Consider the following 21,298-nt stretch of genomic DNA (forward strand, 5'->3'; position numbering starts at 1 on the left):
AAAATTGGCCTAAGGACACCTAGGACTACACCCCCTTTTAGAGGTCATGGCCCAACCCAGCTGCAGGTTCATGGGCCTGTAATGAGCACTAACACGATAAAAAGTTCAACGTGTATGCGATGGCGTCTAACTCAGAGACTGCCACTTAGTGCAGATACATGTCTGAGAGCAGTACTCCACCCACCTAACCACACCAACCAGTGTACGTTTAACCAGCACCTGTTAGGGGTCTGCTCAAACATGAAGAAACGGGAGCTAGGGCAGAGTCCCTCAGTTGGGGGCAGGCTCGGTGGCCAAGAAACAATCCTAGGTACACATCCCGATTCTAGTGTCGGCAGCCTGGTCACAGCAAGGACCTATATGCCACCAAAGAAGTTTCTCCTTTTACGTTAAAATTGAGCTCCAGCCCAGGATTCTGTCTGCGAAATCTTCCTGCTGAGTTGCTTCCTCTTATCAAGTGATGTTAAACCTTGGGAACTGGTCTCGATACGTGACATCAGATATACGATTCTGTGTATGTGTATGGAGGGCTATGAAAGGAGCCTGCCGGCTTGAGTCCTAGTGGTACAATCAGAGCATTTTTCTGCACGTGGGCTAGGTGCATGAGCCCCAGGGTCTGGGAGAAGATGCCTTTCTTTATCTGCTCTATGCTCTGGGCTATCATGTGTTTTAAAGAAAGGGTTCTATTTGCTGGAAGGAAGGGGAAACAAACAAACCCTGAAAAGCTAGACTGACCTTCTGGTGTCTAAACAGGTAAACATTAGAATAACCTATTTCCTTGTTGCTACTCTAACCCATTCATTCACTTGCCTTGTAACTGAGTCAGAAGCAAGGAGACCGGGCTTTTCCTGGTTTGAAAATGCATTTTAGGGGCGCCTGGGTGGCTCAGTGGTTGAGCATCCAACTTCGGCTCAGGTCATGATCTGGTGCTTTGTGAGTTCCAGCCCTGTGTCAGACTCTGCTGACAGCTCAGAGCCTGGATGCCTGCTTCGGAATCTGTGACTCCCTCTCTCTCTGCCTTTCTTCTGCTCATGCGGTCTCTCAAAAAATAAATACATGCTAAAACAAATTTTTTTAGTGCAGTTTAACCATGTTAATCTAATCCTAGCTCATTCCTCAGGCACTTTCTGAAAAAAAGAAAAGTAAAACATATAAACCTCCAATCTGTGGCCACTTAAAGGAGGACACAATCCTCCCTTCCCCTTCGGCAAGGTGTGTGAGGTAGGGACGCGCACGGCCCTGGAAAGCCACTGCTCCCCGCACACCCGCTAGTGCTCAGTGCCCTCCTAACTTGCCCTTCAAGTGTTTTTCCCTTTAGCATGGTCCGTCTGGCATGAGATTTAATATGCCTAGGAATTATTGCACAGGATGTCGTCGCAGATATTCCCAAGATGCGGTACTCCCGAGTTGTTCCTTATCAGGGATTTTACTTGTTCTTCAACTCTCGGGACTTCATTCTCAGATGGACTGTTTCCTCCCCAACCCACCCCCGCCCCCCAAAGGAAATACCAGATTTGAAGAAACCATGGCACTGTGGCTGACAAGGCTTAACTTAAGGTGAACATTAAAAAACAACAACAAAACACTAATAAAGAGCTTATTCTGCACAATTAGGAAAGAAAGACGCCAAACCATTGAAACAGAATTTATGTACATTTATGGCTTTATACAATAATAGCAAAGATTGTTCTTGTGTCTGTAAGTACATCAGCATCATCAGGCACTTCTCAGAGAGTATCGGAACAGGAACGTGGAATCTGTGCTGTTACTGAACTCGAGTAGTGAAATGCGGGGGGGATGTGACCGCATCCCGACAGGACTCCGGTGGCCACACCTGGCCACACTGCCAGGCCGTGCACACCACCCTCAAGGAGGAGGCCAAGAGTAATGCAAGGCTGTTTTGTTTGCATAAACCACACTGCCTTTTTTTAATGAACAATTAACTCCCAGACCAAAACCACAAGAGAAACTTCTCATTTAAAAGTCAGTTATAAATTAAGAACTCGTAAGAGCTGAGTGTGAGAGTTTCAAGTAAGTCTGGGGGGAGGGAGGGAGGTGTTGGTAACATAAACCCAGCAGTTGAACATGTCCAAATTGTATACCTTTGGAAAACTTTTTTTTTTTTTTTCCCATTTCAAGTGTCCTTCTCCTCTTCTCAGTATGCTCCATTGATTTACTGCCCACTGGGATACAACATTTGCTTATTAATTTAGACTTTGTCAGTTTGTCGAAGCGGAACTTTGCAAGTAATACATCTAATTACCTAAATATATTCCATACATCTATATTACGGAAACAATACTTTATATTTAAAATATCAGAATAGCTCTATAATACAATATGCTTTTAATAACAGTACAAACCAGAGGAAATAAATCAAACAAGGCTGCATAGGTGATATCATTTGCACATTTCACAAAGCAATCATGTACAATAACTGATATACTAATTACTCAAGAAAGTCAGTATTCGTACAGAAAAAGTATTACCAGAGGTCACATAATGTTTGTTTTCAAAATAGACAAGGTGCCTTTCACTGGACTTCACTGTACCCCAGAGAGATACTCAAGATGCATGAGAATTTCAACACAAAAATCTGCAGGAAAAAAAAAAAAGAGGTATTTACACAGACTCAGGAGGAAGAAACATCTTTTTAAAAGTTACTCTAGGATGTAATAAGATTTTAAGAGTGATTTTTGCTGGAGTTGCCTCTTTAATGAACAAACAGCGGCTCTGAGGCTCACCATGTGATGGCATAGGAGGAGGAAAGAAGCTGGACACAGTAGAGAACCCAAGTACTCTGGCACCAACAAGTTCTATTACATATGCAGAAGGCACTGCTTAGAGGAACTAGGGTTTCCAAAACCAGACATATTTTGGAGTGGCTAGCAGTAAGGATGGTTGGACAGGTGGCTGTTTAATGAACTTTCAAGACAGTAGAAGTCACAGTGGGAAGCTTACAATAGAGCTGGCCTCCTATAGGAAATCTTTCAGGAACACTTGTGTTCTCGTTAAACATGTAGGAAAGACCAAGCCAACAGATCGGCAATTCACATGCAAGACAAAGCAAGTGTGATCTGGGCTAAGTACACAGAAAGAAATCAGAGCCTTCTCAAGAAGGCAAGAGGAACATTTTTGTGCACCTGCTCCTTTTATTGTGCTGACTTAGGGCATTCCACAAGACTTGAAAATACTGACGGATGCAAAGCCAATTAACCTAGTCTGTCAGTTACAAGTAATTGCAAAATATTAAAACATAATGATGCAGCATTGTAGTTTAGGTTGCTAAAGGCTAAGGAAATTCTCCAATTCTAACTTACCATAAGAGGGTTTACAATAAATTCAAATATACAACCTACAGCTGGTTTGTTGGCTTTCAAATTAATTGCCCCAATTTTTAAACAAGCTCTAGTCCATTTGGTAGCCATCTGCACTCAGGGACACAAAGCATTCTGCAAATCACTGAAGTCCTATTTTAAATTTTCCTCCTTCCACCTAAATTTCCACAGTGTGCTAAGTAATCTGCAGGACAGAAGGGAGAGAGGAATGAAGTGTGAGTCTTAACATAATCCTTCAAGGAAGAGCTATCAAACCAACCTCCACCTAGACCAAAATAAGAGCACAGAAATAGGAGGGAAAACATTTGCTGAAGCTCAACTCCAAAAGGTTAAGTTGATCCAAACTCCCAGTTTGAGAGAGGAGCATGGTTTTAGACTCGGGTCTCCCTTTCTGATCTACAAACATCACGAGGCCCCTCAGGAGTCCCTGCAACACCGTGCACTTAGTTCACGGGATAATAGGAGCAGATGGAATTTCTTTAAAACACATACATAAAAGCTTACTAAGTTCTCCTAAGCATGAAACACAAAATGTCCATAACTAACCATCACTCTCCTGCCAGAACAGAGCCAGAAACGTGGAGTATGCAAGGACTAATTACAATGATTTTAAGATTAGTCAGAAACAACACCAAGTAGCATCCCCAAGTGTACAAACCAGTTAAACACGTATAAAATTAGTACTAATCCAGTTAGAAATACAAAATGAAAATTATGGATGCTGCCTCAAATATCTGGGATTCCACAAATTTACAAGCAGACTATGTAACAAAGTAGACTCTAGTTTTAAGAAAACATTACAGTTCAATATCTATTCCAAAAATGTCCCAACGCTAACATCAAAAATCATTTATCTGGAAATTAGAACCATTTAAATGTTTGTACAAATTTGCAAATAACAAAATAAACAAACAAAAAAATAGAAAAGACCTGTACAAGGCTGGCATTTAATCTATTTTTTCCCCCGAAGGTGTCTGACAAGTCCATTAATTCAGCAGATTGATAACAGGCTATTGGTTCTCATGTGAAGTGGCCATGTGAACAGGCCCAAAGCTGTCCCTTGGAGGCGCAGGATGGAGAGCTTGGTTCTCTGTGGTTCGTCTGTTCAGCAGAACACAGGTGGTACAAACAAAAGTTTAACTTATCAAAGACATGAGACCATCACAGTATTACAAAAAGAGTATAAACTTTCCTTGGACCAAATGGATATTTTTTAAAAAACAACAACAACAACAACAACAAAAACACACACAAATACAGTTCTGTCGCTACTGCTTATGTACAAAACTTGAAAGCACACCAGGATCTGAATGTCTTTTCTGCAATTATATGGTGTAGTGAGTTTGGCACTTCATTGTAATGAAATTTCCAATGGCACAGTCCTTATCTACAGCGGCACATAACCTGCAAACATCGGGCAAACATCCTGTACAGGAAAAGTGTCTTCGCTGCCAAGTCTGACGAAAGGAAAAAAGAAATTCGTTTTTTGTTTGTTTTTTTTTTTTTAATCAAGAAAACGAAAAGGAGGGGTGAAGGACATCTTTGGACTGCTTCTCTCAGTTCCTGCTGTCAGACAGTCTGAAGTACTTTTAAGTGTAGCCTAGAAAAAACACACAATGAAAATACAGCCGAATTAAAATCAATTTGATTTAACGTATTAGAGTGACAGACATACTTGGGGGGGGGGCAGGGGGATGGGAGAAGCTAGAGCTTTCTCAAACAGCTCTGAAATCTTTCAATGGGGAAAATTCCACTTATAAAAAAAACCTGCAGCATTTGATTTGTATCAAATGTATTCATTTATTGAAGAGTTACTAAAAAGATGCAGCCATCTAACTGTCAAAAGAAATCTTTAAAGCAGTCAGAGGAAAATTCCTTATGCTTAAGCTCAAAGAAAAAAAAAAATTATAAGCTGAAAAAAGGGCAAAGAAAGAATGATAAAAGATGCCTCTCTGCAAGGAACAGCCAGCTGACATCAGGAAAAGTCCCAACCATGGAAGTTATGTGGCAAGTTACCGTGTTCCTCTCTTTTAAGTCCTGGCTTCACAAGGTCTTTTGACACGGGGGTGATCTTACCTGTTCACTAACTCACTCTTAGCCTGACACCCAGCTATGTGTCGTCGTCTTGACGCTGTGCGGGAAGCTTTGGTTGGGCAATACATTGTCAAAGTTAAAATCCAACGTATCTCCATCCATAAGATCGTTCCGAATGATGGACTCCATGTCGCAGTCCAAGCGCTCAATCAACATGCCATCCAAGTCACTTGGGAGCTTCTCCTGGTGGAGAAGGCCCATCCTGCCATAGCCATTGCAGCTGCTCACCGAGGAGTAGGCCCCCAGCGCGTTCATCTGCATGGTGTGGGACAGAGGCACTTGTAAAGCTGTCTTCACGGGGGCCAAGCGGTTCATACCCGAGGTGTGGGGCATGGTGTTGACCGCATGGGGCAAGGCACGCCCGTTAACTGCGGATGTTGGCTGGGTATGTCCAGGGTGGGTGTGGGAGCTGGGGTTCATCATTTTGTTATGAGATGCCTGGCTGCCATAGGTTGACATGACCGAATTAGGGCCCATCAACACATTCTGACCAAGGACCCGGCTGTTGGGTTGGGCGATCCCAGGATCAACTGCTGTCATAATGTCATTGTGGGGAGGAGAGTCAGAAGTAAGCAACTCCTTCAAGAGTCCTGGTGCACAGTTATACTGATTCATACCTCCATAGCTCGATTTGTTGTCCTGAAGTGTTTGCATAGGCATCTGGGGCAAAGGGCTCATGCTGGACTGGCCATATGTGTATTTTTGGTAGTTTGGGCTGGGTGAATTCAGACTGGTGTTTGGAGGTGCAAATGAGTAGCATGGTGTCTGCTGCATCATGGTGCCAGGTGAAGACTGGGTTGAAACAGTTAATGGCGTTGGTGATGACAGAAGGTTGAGATTATCCAAAAGATTTTCCATATTTTCAGGATTGCTTATCTCAGACAGACTGGGTAGCGTAGAAGCCATCTTTGCAGCAGATGGTGGGTACACCAGAGAATGCACATCCCCATCTCCAAGATCGTCCTGTTCGGTCATAATGGGAGAAAGTCTCCCACTAATAGTACTAGCATTTGAGCTAGTTCGAGGGCGAAATGTACTCCAGTTATCAAAGTCATCATTGCTGTGAGAGCCAGGGCTCGCAGGCCATTTAGAAAACTGAGATCCTGGGCTGTCCCCGGCACCCTCCTGGCCAGACTGCAGGGATGCTTTTTTCTTAGCAGCTCGGCCCCGGCTCTTAGCAAATTTACTGTTGTTGTCCATGGACGCAGCTCTTCTCCGAGGGGATTTGCCACTCTTGCCTCCCTCTGGATTGAGCATCCACCAAGAACTTTTTCCAGTTCCTTCATTCTGCACACGAATGAACTTGCTGTGTAGGGACAGATTATGGCGAATTGAATTCTGTAAAGCAAAACATCATGTTAGAAATAAGTACTTCTCCCGTTGGAGTACTTACTGTTCAGTAAAGATATATGTTAATGGAAGACAAGTAAACGTCTTTTAAAGTTTGTGGTACAGATTTCAACCTATACCATCAGAAGGGTTCTGAACTCCACTATAAAAGAGCTCCAAACCAGTACAAGAGAAATAGTATCTTATCTTAAAAACAGGCACCTGTAGGAGTGCCTGAGTGGCTCAATCGGATGAGTGTCCGACTCTTGATTTTGGCTCAGGTCACCATCTCACGGTTCAGGAGATCGAGCCCCACGTTAGGACCCACGTCCAGCTCCATGCTGGGCTCCGAACTGGGCATGGAGCCTGCTTCAGATTCTTCTCTCTCCTTCTGCCCCTCCCCCGCTCACGCTCTCAAAACAAACCAAAACAAACCCAGTGTCTGTATCTTAATGTAATGAGGGGACAAAATTAAATAAGCACTATTATAGACACCTTCTTTTACATAGCTGTATTTTACAGGAAATCACAGGAACTCACTTTAAAACCACTTAAATTTTTGCTTAGCTACAATGCTACGTAAATAGCAAAAACCGTTTCCATTCTATCACCCCTAAAACTACTGCCAATTCTCTTCAGATTGAACATATGCCATTTACACAAGTGAGAAGTTTTAGATTACTGGGCCCACGTGATTATGGAAAAGAAAGAAGTGAAGCAGGATATATTCTTAGTCAAGAATTAAAAGCCTGAAAACCAGTAAGACCTAGATTCCTTTCTACCTTTCAAGTCCATTAGGCTAATATAGGTGAATATACGGCAAACAGGGTCATATTTCTTATTTTAGAAAGTTGAACTGCCGAAAAAGAGAAAATTTAGATCCAAGTGCTGTTCACCAACCCCTCCTCCCACAAATAACCGGCAGTATGTGCCAACTAACTCCAGGTCACTGCATCGGAGGGAGGTCATGCTCAATCCAAAAAGACACGGGGGAGAGGGGTGGCAATACAAAGAGCTCCAGGCTTCAGTCACTCAGTACAGTTGCTCCACAACTAAACTGTGCCATGTGTATTTCCAACACAATTAGTAAAGAAAATCAACTTAACTTTGGGAAACTGCTTGGCCCCTAGGTGCCTTAAGTTTCCCTATCTATAAAACAGAGATAAATAATAGACCCATTTAGGGCTATCAGAGGGAGACAGAGTTTATAAAATGTTCAGTGGTGCTTGGCACATGGCAAGCAGTTCCCAAGAAGTAGGGCCTAGATCCCAACTTTGAGGGCACGAGGACATTGCCATTTTGAGCCCTGCTCCCCTCCTCCTACCTCCTATTCACTGGGGTGTGGGCAGGAGCTCAGAGGGATTGCAAACACAAACCCACAGCTCCCAATATACAGTGAAGGAGGCCAAAGAGAGTCTCAAGCTCCAGCAGAAGCAGCAAAGCCAGGCTGCAAATAAGGAACCCCCAATCCAACTCCCCTAATGGACACATATGGGATCACCAGCATCTGGAGAGCCTCTGGGGACATATGGAAAAGCAAAAATGGGCTCCAAAGGAGGGCCCTTGTCTTGTAGCTTTTTGTTCCGCATCTAGAACAAGGCACAGAGCAGACTCCCACTACCTGCTCGTTCAGCAGCCTCTGTCATCAGGGCCCTGAGGCCAAGTCCAGGAGCAGGATTCTGGATGTCCTAGACCCCTGGGAACAGGCCCCTGTGCATGTCTCCCAAGCTTCCCCTAGTTTCCTCTGCCAACTGGGGATAAGGCTTAGCAGACTGAGCCCCCTGGACCTCTGGGGCCCCTCACCCTGACCACAAAAAGGCCCTGGCTGGATTTGTGGTCACCCAGGGATGCAGCCACAGTGCCCACATCCTCATGCCATCAACGTGGGATGCAGATGCTTGAGTGCCAATCGCTGCGCCAGAAAAAAGCCTTTGCACAGACAAGGCCCGGGCTTCAACACAAACCATGAATTCAGGTTCTTTCTTATTAAAAAAGAGATTACAAACATGCGGGGAAAAAATCTCACTGTCTAAAAGGAGATGGGATAGTCCGAGTCGAGTCAGGCCGGATAGCCAGGGCTGAGAAATCCGTATTTCAAAATGCCCTCTGACCCTCTGTACTACATTCCACCCAAGGATTGCAACAGAGGAGCAACGTGACAAACCCTTCTGCCAGGGCACACAGCGCGGGCGGGTCAGATTCGGCTCTGAATGGGCCTTCTAGGCTAGATGCTGTGCAGGTGTCCAAGTGGACGGCATGAAGGTTTCTTTTGTTCCCTAGACTTTCCTCTTCCTTCCCATCTATTGATCTATCCCCAACTCAAGAAAAGCTTTGAGGAAGACTTTAAGTACACATAAGAATCCCTAAAAGAGGCCAAGTACTACATTTTTCTAATGGCCTATTTCATTTCCATAAGATTCTCCAAACCCCACGGAAAGGTCTTAAACACACACCTATGTATGCTCCAAGAACCACAGCCTCATCTCCTGGGCCCACCAACACCAGCAATGCAGGTTCTAAATCTGTCCTTAAAGAGGCAGGCCTGTCCCTGGGGAGGACCTGGAAAGGGGCTGAGCGCTCTGACCCTGCGACATGTTCTATAGGCTGAAAGTCTGGGCGTTTGCACAATATTCCATCTTGACTATCTTGTTCTTGGAACACAATAGACACATAGATAAGCCACGATGAAATCTCTAGAGGAAAGGAAGCTTGACTCCTGTCCCTGTCACATTTAGTTAATGATAAAGGGGGGAAGATCCTCCTAGATAATGGCTTCCTGGTTGTCTGCACTGGCTGGTGGAGAGGGTGGTGCAGCTCTGTAACACTCATAATTAGATCAGGTCATTTGTAACTGCAATTAGGGGACATTTTTAATGAGACTGCAGAATATGTAATGATGAAATCTTTAAAAAGTTCAAGAAGCGTTCACTAAGCCAGGTGGGACATACACTAACTCACCACTTAGACTTACCCCCCCTCTCCAAAAGGGTGGTAGGGGGAGGGTCCACAGCAATACCCTACTTATCAAAACATCATGCTCCATATTTTTCTAAGAGGACATTTCAGGTCACTCTTTGAGTACAGAGCTGTCTTCTAACTTTGCCAACAATTAAAAAAAATTTTTTTTCCAAACAGGAAAAGGTTTGCAGGGCTTGTTACAAAAATTCCTGTTTTTCATACAGCCAGCAGGGCTATGATAGGGAGCGGGGGCGGGGTGAATAGGTAAATCCTGCAAAAATATGTGTTGCTATTAAGGGTATTATGTCTGCAGACCCCTGCGGGACACAGCCATGGCCGGAGGAAACTGTGGTTCTCCCGCAAACTCTTCGACTGTCAGTGCTTGGAGATACTCAGTTTTTTTACTACAAACAGAATATTACCTGAGAAGTAAGGCAGGTTGTGAAGACAGAAAACTCATACACTGCAAGCTACTTAGCCAAATCACAAGCTGCTATGCCATTAGACTCCACCCACCCCCCACCCTCAACCCTCAACCAAGGACACATGAGCAAATTTCCTCTCCAGCAGCTGTATTTCTCTGCAGCCTGGGCTCTTTACTAATGCTGAGCTGGATTTCCTCTCACATACCCTCCCCACAACCTGCCCCCCCAAGCAGGGCGGCACGTTCTTCTTGGGAAGCCTGACCTGACCCGGGACATTTGGGCGGGTCGCGTCGGGGGCAGAAGGAGCTGCACAAGGTATGTGCTTGCTTGCTCAGACTGCCTCCAAGTCCCAGGTGCTCTATTTCAGGAGTTCTATGGATTCCAAGCTCCTTAAAGAACAAGGGCAGAAGTTTGGTTTTATTTCCTAATCTTTAAGCCCCTAGAAGAGTTCTGTGTACACGCATGCACACGCGCACACACACACAAAGATGATGTGCACACAAGAAAAAGCCAAGGAATGTTTGTTGACTGACATCCCAAACACACTACAGGGAAGGTGTAATGTCTTACACATCTTTTGGCCATCTGTTCACATACCAATTCATGCCAAACCACACTTATTGGGACCTAGTTTGTGCTAGGTGCAATGAAAGACAACAGAAGGAATTAGGCAGAGTCTGCCCTCTAGGTGTTTTATGATTGACCTGGGCCAAGAACAAGTCCACCTAAACAGCCACATGGGACAGAAAATGATGCACAAACCACTGTCCAGGAGCACTGACATTTTCCTATCAAAGGTTGCCATCCCCACCTCCTCCAACTTCTCTCTGAGCTCAAACGTCCCTTCCTTCTGGAACCATCCCATCCTACCGCTAACACAGGACCTTGGTTACTCACCACAATTATGATTCTGCTATGTGTGGTCCCCTGGGGGCATGTGTGGCTCCCCACTACACTGTAAGCTGCATGAGCTCAGGACCTGGTCTGTCTTCTTGTACAATGTATCCTCACAGCTCCATCACCAAGAGGCACTCGAGTATCTGTTAAATGGATTAATAGGCTCTACATTGACAGGGCTGTTGTGGAGATTAAATGAGAGAACACATGTAAAGTGCTTACCTCAATCAATATTAGCTGATGTTACTGTTGTTATTATTAGGATAATGGCATCTATAAAATGTCTGTGTTTTAGACACTTATCTGTACGATAACCATCAGTCTAATTTACTATCATACCTTGCACTGTTGCCACTAATAAGGTGTTACATGTTAGGTACTGGAAAAGTAGACCAGAGTTGAGGTAAGACTTAAGATGTTTTCTCTCTGCACCAGACAGTACCTCAGATGCTGTGAAGAGACGTTAATAATAAAGGAACTCAGATACCAAAGCTGGTCTGTTACTGCCCTTGCCAGTAAGTGTATCAGAATCCTGAAGTCTTCTCAAGGTGCTGCCATGGAGCCTCGCGCGTGGGCACCACACACAGCTGTGGCCTCTCAGCTCTCTGGACTCAACCAGTGTGCGACAAGGGAAGGAGTGGCAGGTATTACCCGGGCCACAGTCAAGAGACCATAATCCTGTGTCTCCTTGGGGGGGTGGTTACAAATGAGCCCTGCTGGTCCCCTGCCTCTCTGGCTGGCAGAAGCTAGGCTCTGGAGCTGGCCCCTAGAAACCCTGAGGACACAGGACAGGAACTGCCCCTCCCTAAGAGGCTCCCAGCCCCGCTGTTTAAAGCAATAATCGGAGCGTCGCTGACGCACAAGAAGAAATCTTCACACCTTTCATTTGCTTTAAGTTTTTTATCTCATTTTTAAATCTATATTGGCAAAATGTGTTATATAACATACACAATCTATGACTGTAGTACAAATGAATAAATGTGACATCAGAAAAGATATGTGATTTTTACAAAAAACATTTGGAGACCCCTACTCTATTGCAGTAGACTTCTAGTCTACTAGAAGCCTGAACAAAGAAAACCAAGGTTGTTGAACTAGTCCTAGAGTGAAGACTAGCAAGCTCTTTGGCCTACCAGACCTGGGCTGAAGAAATGCTCTGATCTGGCCCTGGGTTTGCACCTCTCCTCCCCTACCCTGCCCCGGGCTCCTTCCTGTCCATTTTTCTGTACCCTGGACACTCATCACTCTGAATCCTGCCTTCTGACCTGAGCTGCCAGCTTGGTTCCATCTAGCCTGTCCACTGGTGTGCGTGGAGATCACCACCTTCCAGCCATGGGTCTTGCCATCACTCCATTTTTCTTTCTGCTCGGCAGTTCTAAGACTACTCGGGTCTTTGTCTTTATAACCAAAAATAAAAGAAAACCATCAACTTGGGCTGAGTACATCCTGCTCACGAACCCCGGGCCTTCATACTTTATGTCTGCATTTTACTTCATATACAAACTGCGTTTAATCCATCATCGCATTCCACACTTGAAAGATCCCTATAAGGCAGGGATTACTGGCCTTGTTCTAGACATGGGAAAACTGAGGCTCAGAAAATTAATTGTCCAACTAGGGCTCAGACCTAGGTTTCAGGAGTCTGAATGCAACACTGCTGCCAGCTAAAAAACCACCTCCTTGGCTCCGCCATTGTGAAGAATCACATTGTGAAGGAACACACTCAAGACTAAGGTTACATGAACGCATCTTGAGGGAGCAGAAATAATTGTTTACAAATACTAGTGTACAAAACGAATTTTCTGCCTCACTGGGTAAAACAGACTGACAAAATATGATTTGCCTTTAATTCTAATGGTGACTCTTTATGGCAGGAAACCATAACAGCTGAAGTGTGAATTTCAGGTATGAGCATCGCCCTGGGGAAAGCATGTGTAAGGAGGCTGTGGGGACCCACAAGGAAAATGGAAAGGCCCCAGGGGCCCCTGCAGCCTAGACCTGCCCGTCACCTTGCCACACGGTGGGGGTGAGCAGTAGTCACCAAATCAAACAAAAAGAACTTCAAACTTAAGACACTGGAACACATGACTAAATGAATTTGTTGTTCTAGAAATTCTAGAAATTCTTTCAAAATGCTACACAAACTAGATTTTTCCAAAAGCATTTTATCTCATTTCTGTGAACTATTTGTCAATGCATGCAATTGTTTTGTAGACTCCCAGCATGGACTTTACTCCCTCCTCCTGCTTCCTCTCTTTTACACCATCTCTTCCTGCACTTCTACGAGTGAAAACAAACTAAGGAGAAAGTAGAAATAATCTCTATTCAACAGAGTTCCCATTAGTTGCTAATAAAACAACTTTGCAAAATAATCCATTCTGCTTGCAAACGGAAGGAAAATATGTGACCGTTTGCCAATTGTTCTTTTTACAAGTGATGTCAATAGACGCCATATAGGTTCAACTTTTCAAAGTGTTGTAATAGAAGATGTGTGGTGAATGGCTAACCTACATGCTTACACAATAGGCCCCAGCAGTAGCTCTTCTTCCTCAGGCTGATCTCATTTTCCAGAAGCCTGTCCTTCTTGCCTGAACATCAATGACCCCACAGCACACTCTCACCCCCCAGTTTGCAATGAGGACTTGGGCTTCTCCAGTGATCCCAGGGCTGGGAAGAAAAGACTTGCAGCCTCATGAAATGTGCAAACTAGAAGGCACTGGGAAGGTCATCTGGCCCAACACTCCCATTTCCTATTACAGAAAATAGAATTCAGGAAGATTAAAATCCAGATGAGAAACTTATACGAAACTTATACAAGAGCTCATTTACAAAAAGCACAAGCACCTGGGGCTCTATTCCTAGAAGAAATATAGAACAAGTATCAAGAGCATGCAGGGTCCCTCCCCTAATCAAACCAATTCTTAGCTATGGATTCACAAATGGCTATCAATACACTCTTAGCTCTAAACAGCTTTCTCTCTGACTCAAATCTTTCCAAAGAAGGAAAACATGACTACATTAAAGAACCTCCAACAACAAAAAAAACATATGGGAGATTATGCTCTCATGTAAGACAGTACCAAAAAGACAACTGTAAGAATTCATGAGCACCATGAAAAGTTTCAGCACACGGACAGGCAGAAGCCAAGGTCTAGCTGACTGCAGGGCCACCTTGAGGGAGCACCTTGATCTCACTAGGCCTCAGTCTTGCCATCTGTGAAGCAGTAACTACACAGGACTGTTACATAGGATGGTTAGGAACTGAACAGCATAACATATATGGGAAGTGCTTAGCACACCCCTGGACACAAAGATGAGGAAATCAAGGCTGGCCTCTTTCTGATAGGAAGCAAAGGGATATATAAACAGGAATTTGAAAGCGATCGTGAATGGTTACAACTTGATTAAAAACCATTCATCACAAACTTCCTGTTTAACAGTCTTCCTCAAGCTGGTTTCCAGGTCCTCACAACTGAGCCTGCAATCCTTCTTTTACAGAAAAATCGTTTTCTCCCCTTGCGAGGATTTTAAATGTAAAAATGTGATTAACTAGCGTGCTCTGTCAGCTTTCTGGACGACCCATGTCAGAACATATGTGGGTCCCTGAGGTTGTTCAAGGAGACAGACCAGCTGACGGATGACAGACTACATGCAGGAGGACAGTTACAGCAACGCCCCTTCTACATCTCTTCTCACACACCGCTCACTCACCACTGTTTACTTTGCAGAGAACAAACCCTAAAAGGGGCCTGAAGAGGTGACGGATTTCAAGAACATATTGCAGGACCAAACGCCTGGTGAAAAGGTGAGCTACAAGTGAATGGGACTATGGTCTTAGGAAACCAAGAGGGAAGAGGGAAGCACCCCCAGCCTGAGAGGAGGGGCAGGGAGGAAGCCCTGCAGTGCGGAAAATGACCCCATTGAGATGACCCTGGTGAGAATGCGGGACGCCGCCTGCCTGACCTTTGATAAGCTCTCACATTAGCCAAAAGCCTAAGTATTTCAGAGTAACAGGTCAGCCAACAACCTCATCGGGGTGTAAGAAAAAAATCTCCACGGATAGAGCAGAAAATTTACTTTGATTATATCAGAACTATCCCATGCTTTTATTTCTCAGAAGGTGCTAATCAAAACAACACAGTGCTTCCCCTTGCTGTGTCCTACAGGAAAACCCCATTATCGAAGAAAGCTGTTTTATGAAAGAAAGGGCAAAGCCCCTCAATTTTCAGAACGTGAAAAGGAAAGTCTTTCCAACAGCATTTAATGCCCCATGCTTTTCACACTATCAGAAACTAGGAAGCCCAAAGACAAAACTCCAAAAATTCCAGGTGAGGTTGAAACCTTAGGTACAAGCATCTTTCCCTGTGTTCCAAATCATGGGGTATTGATGTTAATCACTCTCTCTATATAACTTCCATAAAAGTTGCTAACACAGGGTGCCTGTGTGGCTCAGCCAGTTAAGCTTCCAACTCTTGATCTCAGTTCAGGTCTTGATCTCACGGTCGTAATTCAGGGTCCTGTGTTGGGCTACTCTGTGCCCAGCTTACTTTAAAAAAAAAAAAGAAAAAAAAGTGGCTAATGTAGACCCCCGTTTAAGTCAAGTCTGGAAAACAGAACTACCTCCTGCTGTCATACACTTTGGCCTGAGTACATTGCCACAAAAGCCAATAATGCCAACTCTCAAATGAGTGTCATCAACTCTGGCTAATTAGGTCCCAGTGGTGGATATAGATAGACTAAATTTCATTTAGCTAGAATTCTCTTAAATGTGTGGGGTTTGGGTTTTTTTTTTTTTTTTTTTAAGGCTAGCTAAGGATTTCAAAGTGGAGTTTGTGTCTCCTGGGATTAATTTAGTTTCTGTGCAGCATGCGGGCATCCCTATCGATCCTTTAACCCACTCACCTCCCCCTCCAGGGAGGCATAAAGACCGCGCACTGCCAAGTCCCAGGCGGAGAACTTCAACACCCCATCCTGACCATCTGGTGGCCTGAAAGAGCCCATCCTTTCTGAAACTTCTATTTAATTAACTGCTCAGAATATGGACTGTCTCAGACACAGAAGGCCACACCATAGCATAGTATTAAGAGGAAACTCATTTGTTGCCGAAGTGCTCCTGCTGTTTCCTAATGAAAATTTGTGTCTATTTTATAGGCCATAACATTTTTCTCATCTTCAGCGGCTCTACAAATGCACTGCTTTACAAGCAATTAATTAACTAACTCTGTATTTGGCTACCAGAAGAATAACTACTGGTAAACTTGGCTACCAGAGTATGGCAAAACAAAGTAGAAACCAAAAACAAAAGAACACTTGAGAATTTATCTTCTTCTGATGAATAACTCAAATTAGGCATCAAAATGAAACACAGTGTGTAACAATTTGATCAATGTTCAAGTTTTCTAAAGTTATTAAAGGACTAAAGTAAATTTTGAAGTATTTTGTGATGAGCCCTTTAACCCACTCGTATTAGGTGAATGTTTATTCAAGGTATGAGCCGGGGTGGCTCACTTGGTTAAGCAACCGACTCTCAGTTTCACCTCAGGTCATGATCTCATGGTTTGTGAGTTCAAGACCCGCTCTGGGCTCTGTGCTGACAGTGCAGAGCCTGCCTGGGACACACTCTCACTCTCTCTCTCACTCTCTCTCTCTCTCTCTCTCTCTCAAAATAAATCAGCTTTAAAAACCAACAAAACAACAACAACAAAAAAACAAAAACAGGGCATGTACCCCAACTGTTTACAAGAGCCAATGAAAAACTCTATGAATTGAATATAAATTCAAAGGCAAGCACACCTGAAACTTTGAGAGATTAAAATCTCTAGGATAATATCCCAGCCATAGAATGTACTATACAGAATTGTTTTTTGCCCTAAATATGTTCACTGTCTGAAAATCTAGGTGAACATGAATCCACTGAATGCATAATCTATTTACCAAGAAATGCTACCCTTAGTAAACAGAATTAAGTATGAAGTCAAAGTGGGTTGGGGTTTTTTTGTTTTGTTTTGTTTTGTTTTTTTGGAACTCAAATGTAACAAATCCAGATTATGAGAAGAATGGAAAGAAACTGCAAAAATATAATATTCTGAATTATACATCACGTGCAATGTAAAGTTTTCTTAGTTATATAGAATCCTGAAACTAGCTTGCTTGCCGAATACTCTGGCTATATCAGCCAACGATTTGTGACTGCTGAGCACGTGTACTTTTTTGTTTAGGGGCCAGCTCACAAAAATTCTTGTCCCAAATCAAATAGCTACTAAAAAATCACTGGTTGACCTAATACTAGCAAAATCATTTGGGCCCATTTGCTCCACGGTAAAGCAAAACCCCCCAGCCATGGTAGGCAGGGGCCAAGCCAGGGCTGTTTCCAAGCATCCTGCAGACATCGGGATCCAATTCAGCAAGCAGACCACAGAGACAGTAGGTGTGTTCGCTGGATAATGGCCCTACTCTCTGCACCTTCCTTCCAAATAACTGAGGCTCCTTCAGCACCATCAGGTGCCCACATCAACAGCGCAGGGTCTCCAAAAGAACCCCAAACACATGTTTCAGAAATGCAGCTTTTGTGGTTACCTAAAGGCGTACAAACATCATAGCCTTCAAAGCCTTCCACAACGTGTCCACCCTAAAACCACACCTGCCCACCAGCACAGATCCTGTGTCCTAACACGAGGCTACACCTGACATCTCAAACAGCATCTGCACACAGGGCTCTCCAGACAATATGGCGCTGTGCTTAGTTGTAAAAACAGCTTTCCTCCCCTGTGTAAGCGCCCACGCTGTGAACAACAGCCCCTGCAAAGTCTCACCCCTGCTCACCCCTGCACAGTCACAGACACTCCACCAGAAGTAAGCACACTTAGGTTAGTGATACCCACAGGATTTGCAACCTCAGTCAGGCCTCAGGTCGAGATGAAGGCCAGCCCCGGGGGAAAGTGCTTCGCCAAGACTATTCCTGGGCTCAGGGGATGCTGGAAGCTCCAACTAGAGTCTGTCCTGGAAGCGGATTTAGATGACCTGAGGACAGCCTGCTAAGTATCCTTTGTGTTTTACAGTTTTTGAGCTCAGCCACAGGGCTAGGCAGGTTCTTATTCCAGAGAGAAGAGACAAAGTCAGGCAAGACAAAAAAAAAAGGGTGCCCCAACCACCTGGGGATCCTCACTTGAGCAATTAGCAAACCTTACCATCTGGAAAGTTCTCCTTGCATTGAACTTTTTACTCTAATGCTGCAGCTTGAACTCATGTCCTCTTTGGAAACATGAACAACACTGCAGCCAAGAATGAAAAGTACAAGACTGTGTTTATAAATCCCCAAAGACAAAAACCTCACTGCTACTTTTAGTAGTTATAAATATCATTTCTACGAAGGCATTATCTTTGAAAATGCACTTATTACACATAATATTCATTTCTTGTTTGGGGCTGAGAAAGCAAAGGGAGAATTCTGTACAGTTAGCTCTATCTTAAATACTTAGAGGGAGACCAGTGAAGAAAAAAAAAATGAATAAATGAAGCATTTCTTGGGATGATTCAAACCTGAGAACTTCTCATCTGAGCCCAAAGTACCTTAACCTCCTCTTTGGAACTTCAGTGTTCATTGTTCTCAGTGTTATCACACTTTGAATTTCCTCCAAAAGGGGACTGTGAATAACAACCATTGTGACCGAAATCTTGCACACAGTACAAATGTTTTGTATCTCTTCCAAGCTACTGCATTCAAGGATACTTTGAACCACAGCTAGGAATTCCACCATGATATATGTATTTAGTATATTCAGGGATGCCCTTTTCTCCACCTTCTTTAAAAAGTATGCATTTGCCAATGGAGTTCAGAATTAAGGGTCTTCCCAGAGGGCAGGTCCTATATTCAGGTTCAATTTAGGTCACTTACTCCCACAGGTCAATCAGACAAGTCAGATGATGTCCTGGTGCCTCACCACCACACAACGCAAAGGGGCACAATGCAGACCAAACGGGAACATGTTTTGAAACCACACAGAGTACCCAAACTGTAAAAGATGCTACCAGTCTGAAGCATATTAGAGAATTTTTCTGTAAATTCTTGATATTCTACAACAAAGGTAATCAGTTTCTCTAGAAATTATCATCCCTGCTATCACAGATACTTAACTACATGCAGGGACGTCAGCCTAACAGACCACTTCAGCATTTCTCCAAGGCCATTTCCAATGGCAGTCTCTTTGGTATTAATTTGTTTTTTATTACTGAGAAAAGTAATGTAGTCAGATTCTGACAACCTAGTTAAGACTGTAATAGCTTAGAATTGTTACTGGTTGAACAAAGTTTAAAACAATCATTCTTTAGTGCAATCCTACCCCCAGAAGGTTAAGTTTTGCATTTCAACCATTTCTAAAGCCACAATATATTTCTATTAAACAGTTCATGAAGACGGACACCAATATATTGGATAACCATTTTAGTCCTTAAAGTAGCTATAAATTAAGCTAGAGTAGCATACAATTGTAGAACAAAACATTTTCTTTTTTCAGTTTTCTAGGCTGGGTTATTTATTGATTTATTTACGATACATACATACCTACATACATACACACATGGCTGTTCCAAAAGGACCACAGGGTGAATGGGGGCTGGAATAGAAGGTGCTGAGTCACCTTTTAGTCACCGAGGAGCCTGCATTGCATCCTACATGCAATGTACAGGAGAGCAAAGAAGATCAGAAAAAAGGACGATGTGGAACCTGGAGGAAAGTGCCAACCCGTCTTCCCACAAGATGGTGGAAGAGAAGGAGAGTCTGTGTCCTGCTTGAAAAGCAGAGATTTTTTCACCTACCCAAAAATTTAAGTGGGTGTGGGTGTGGGTGTATTTTACCGTGCACATAAATTTTTGTTGATGAACAAAAGCATCTCCAGAAGGTGCTGTTTGGCACGGTTCTTCCCCACCCTGAGAGGTGCCCGCGGTTCCGCCCTCTAACAGGGCTCTGCTGCAGCTTGTGCGGAGCCTGGTGTGCGGGAACAGCCTCACAAGTGTCATCTTCAGGACCGGATTGATGTCTCTGAACATGATCACCGAAGCAGCTGTTTAGCTTCTGTCTCATGACTTGAATGCTACTTGGTTGTTTTGGAACTCATGGCATAATCTCAGATTTTCTCGTAGTCACAGGAAGGCAGGATCCTGGGGCAGGGACCATTTGTTTTGAAAACGAGTTTTTAAATTCTCCCTTCGTGAAGCCTAGTGTGTTTTCATACTTTTATCCCTCGTTCACGACATTCAGCATACAAATTCAGTTCTCGCTTTTTGAAAGGTTTATTTTTGTTTCTTGAGGTCATTGTCTGGGCTTGACCATAACATCTTTCAGGTTGTTTTGAACAGCTAAAGGGAAATTAAAGGAAATAATGCCCTACAATGTAACCATAGACCATTTGACATAAGCATGAATACAGCTACAACACATTATTCACTAGTTAAGTCAGTGCCCTGGTGGGGGCACATGGAATCCAGGGCCAAGAATGGCCCACCACAGCTGGACTGCAGTGATGTGAGGGTGGCCTGAGATGGCATCTGGCTCTGGGCTTATCACACACACAACACTCCCTCCCACCCCACCACACCTCCCCCATTCTCGTGAAAGGCACCCCCCACACACACACACACAGAGGTCTAAACCTTGGGAACTTAATTTTTAATGGTTGATTATCCCATCAGGATTTGACCGTAAAAGCACACAACTGTGGGCATAAACCCCACCACCTATGGCCAATCCCACTGACGTTCTTCTATGGCATAGATACCCTGGCCTCCATCTGCGTCCCGTCTCCTTTCCTTTCTTGCCCAAAATAAGTTAGTGCCGTGCAACTTACAGCCAAGTTTAAAACTCACAAAGTCACTAGCAAACAAAGAAACAATAGCAGGGAGTTCAAACATTTTGTAAAGCTTAAGTCACACAGTCTCATGCTTTCTCTGATCACTTTTCTGGAGGACAGCTGAGAAACCCTTGCTGCGAGAATTAGGTTCTCTTTAGGTTGTTGGCTTCCCCATCCATTTCACAGCACTTTCTCCCAGCCATTCCTCCTACTGAGGTCATTCTCCCCACCACAACAATACCAAACCAAACACTTCCCAGTAATTCAGAGTTTCTACCTTGATTGTTAAAAATACTGTATTGTAAACTTTCGATCTATACTCAATTCCTGGAACAGCTTAGGATGAAAGCAGATAGATCCTCTGTTCTTAGGAAGGAGGGAAGGAGGGAAGGAGGGGAGGGGAGGGGAGGGG

General features: G+C 43.9%; 1 protein-coding gene across 1 annotated transcript in view; it reads right to left on the reverse strand.

The window, feature by feature from the left end:
* Positions 1–1,630: 1,630 nt before the first annotated feature.
* Positions 1,631–21,298, reverse strand: part of FOXO1 (forkhead box O1) — a 99,588-nt gene continuing 79,920 nt past the window's right edge. Inside the window, exons 3-4 of the mRNA XM_040448295.1 lie at positions 5,415–6,770; positions 1,631–4,938 (exon numbers count right to left, since the gene is read on the reverse strand). Of these exons, the coding sequence (XP_040304229.1) occupies positions 5,433–6,770 (1,338 nt within the window). The 3' untranslated portion in view covers positions 1,631–4,938; positions 5,415–5,432. The remainder of the gene's footprint in view (positions 4,939–5,414; positions 6,771–21,298) is intronic.

The sequence above is a fragment of the Herpailurus yagouaroundi genome, unplaced genomic scaffold, assembly GCF_014898765.1.
Source record: "Herpailurus yagouaroundi ecotype Mexico unplaced genomic scaffold, PumYag 197, whole genome shotgun sequence".
In the NCBI taxonomy this organism is placed as follows: domain Eukaryota; kingdom Metazoa; phylum Chordata; class Mammalia; order Carnivora; family Felidae; genus Herpailurus; species Herpailurus yagouaroundi.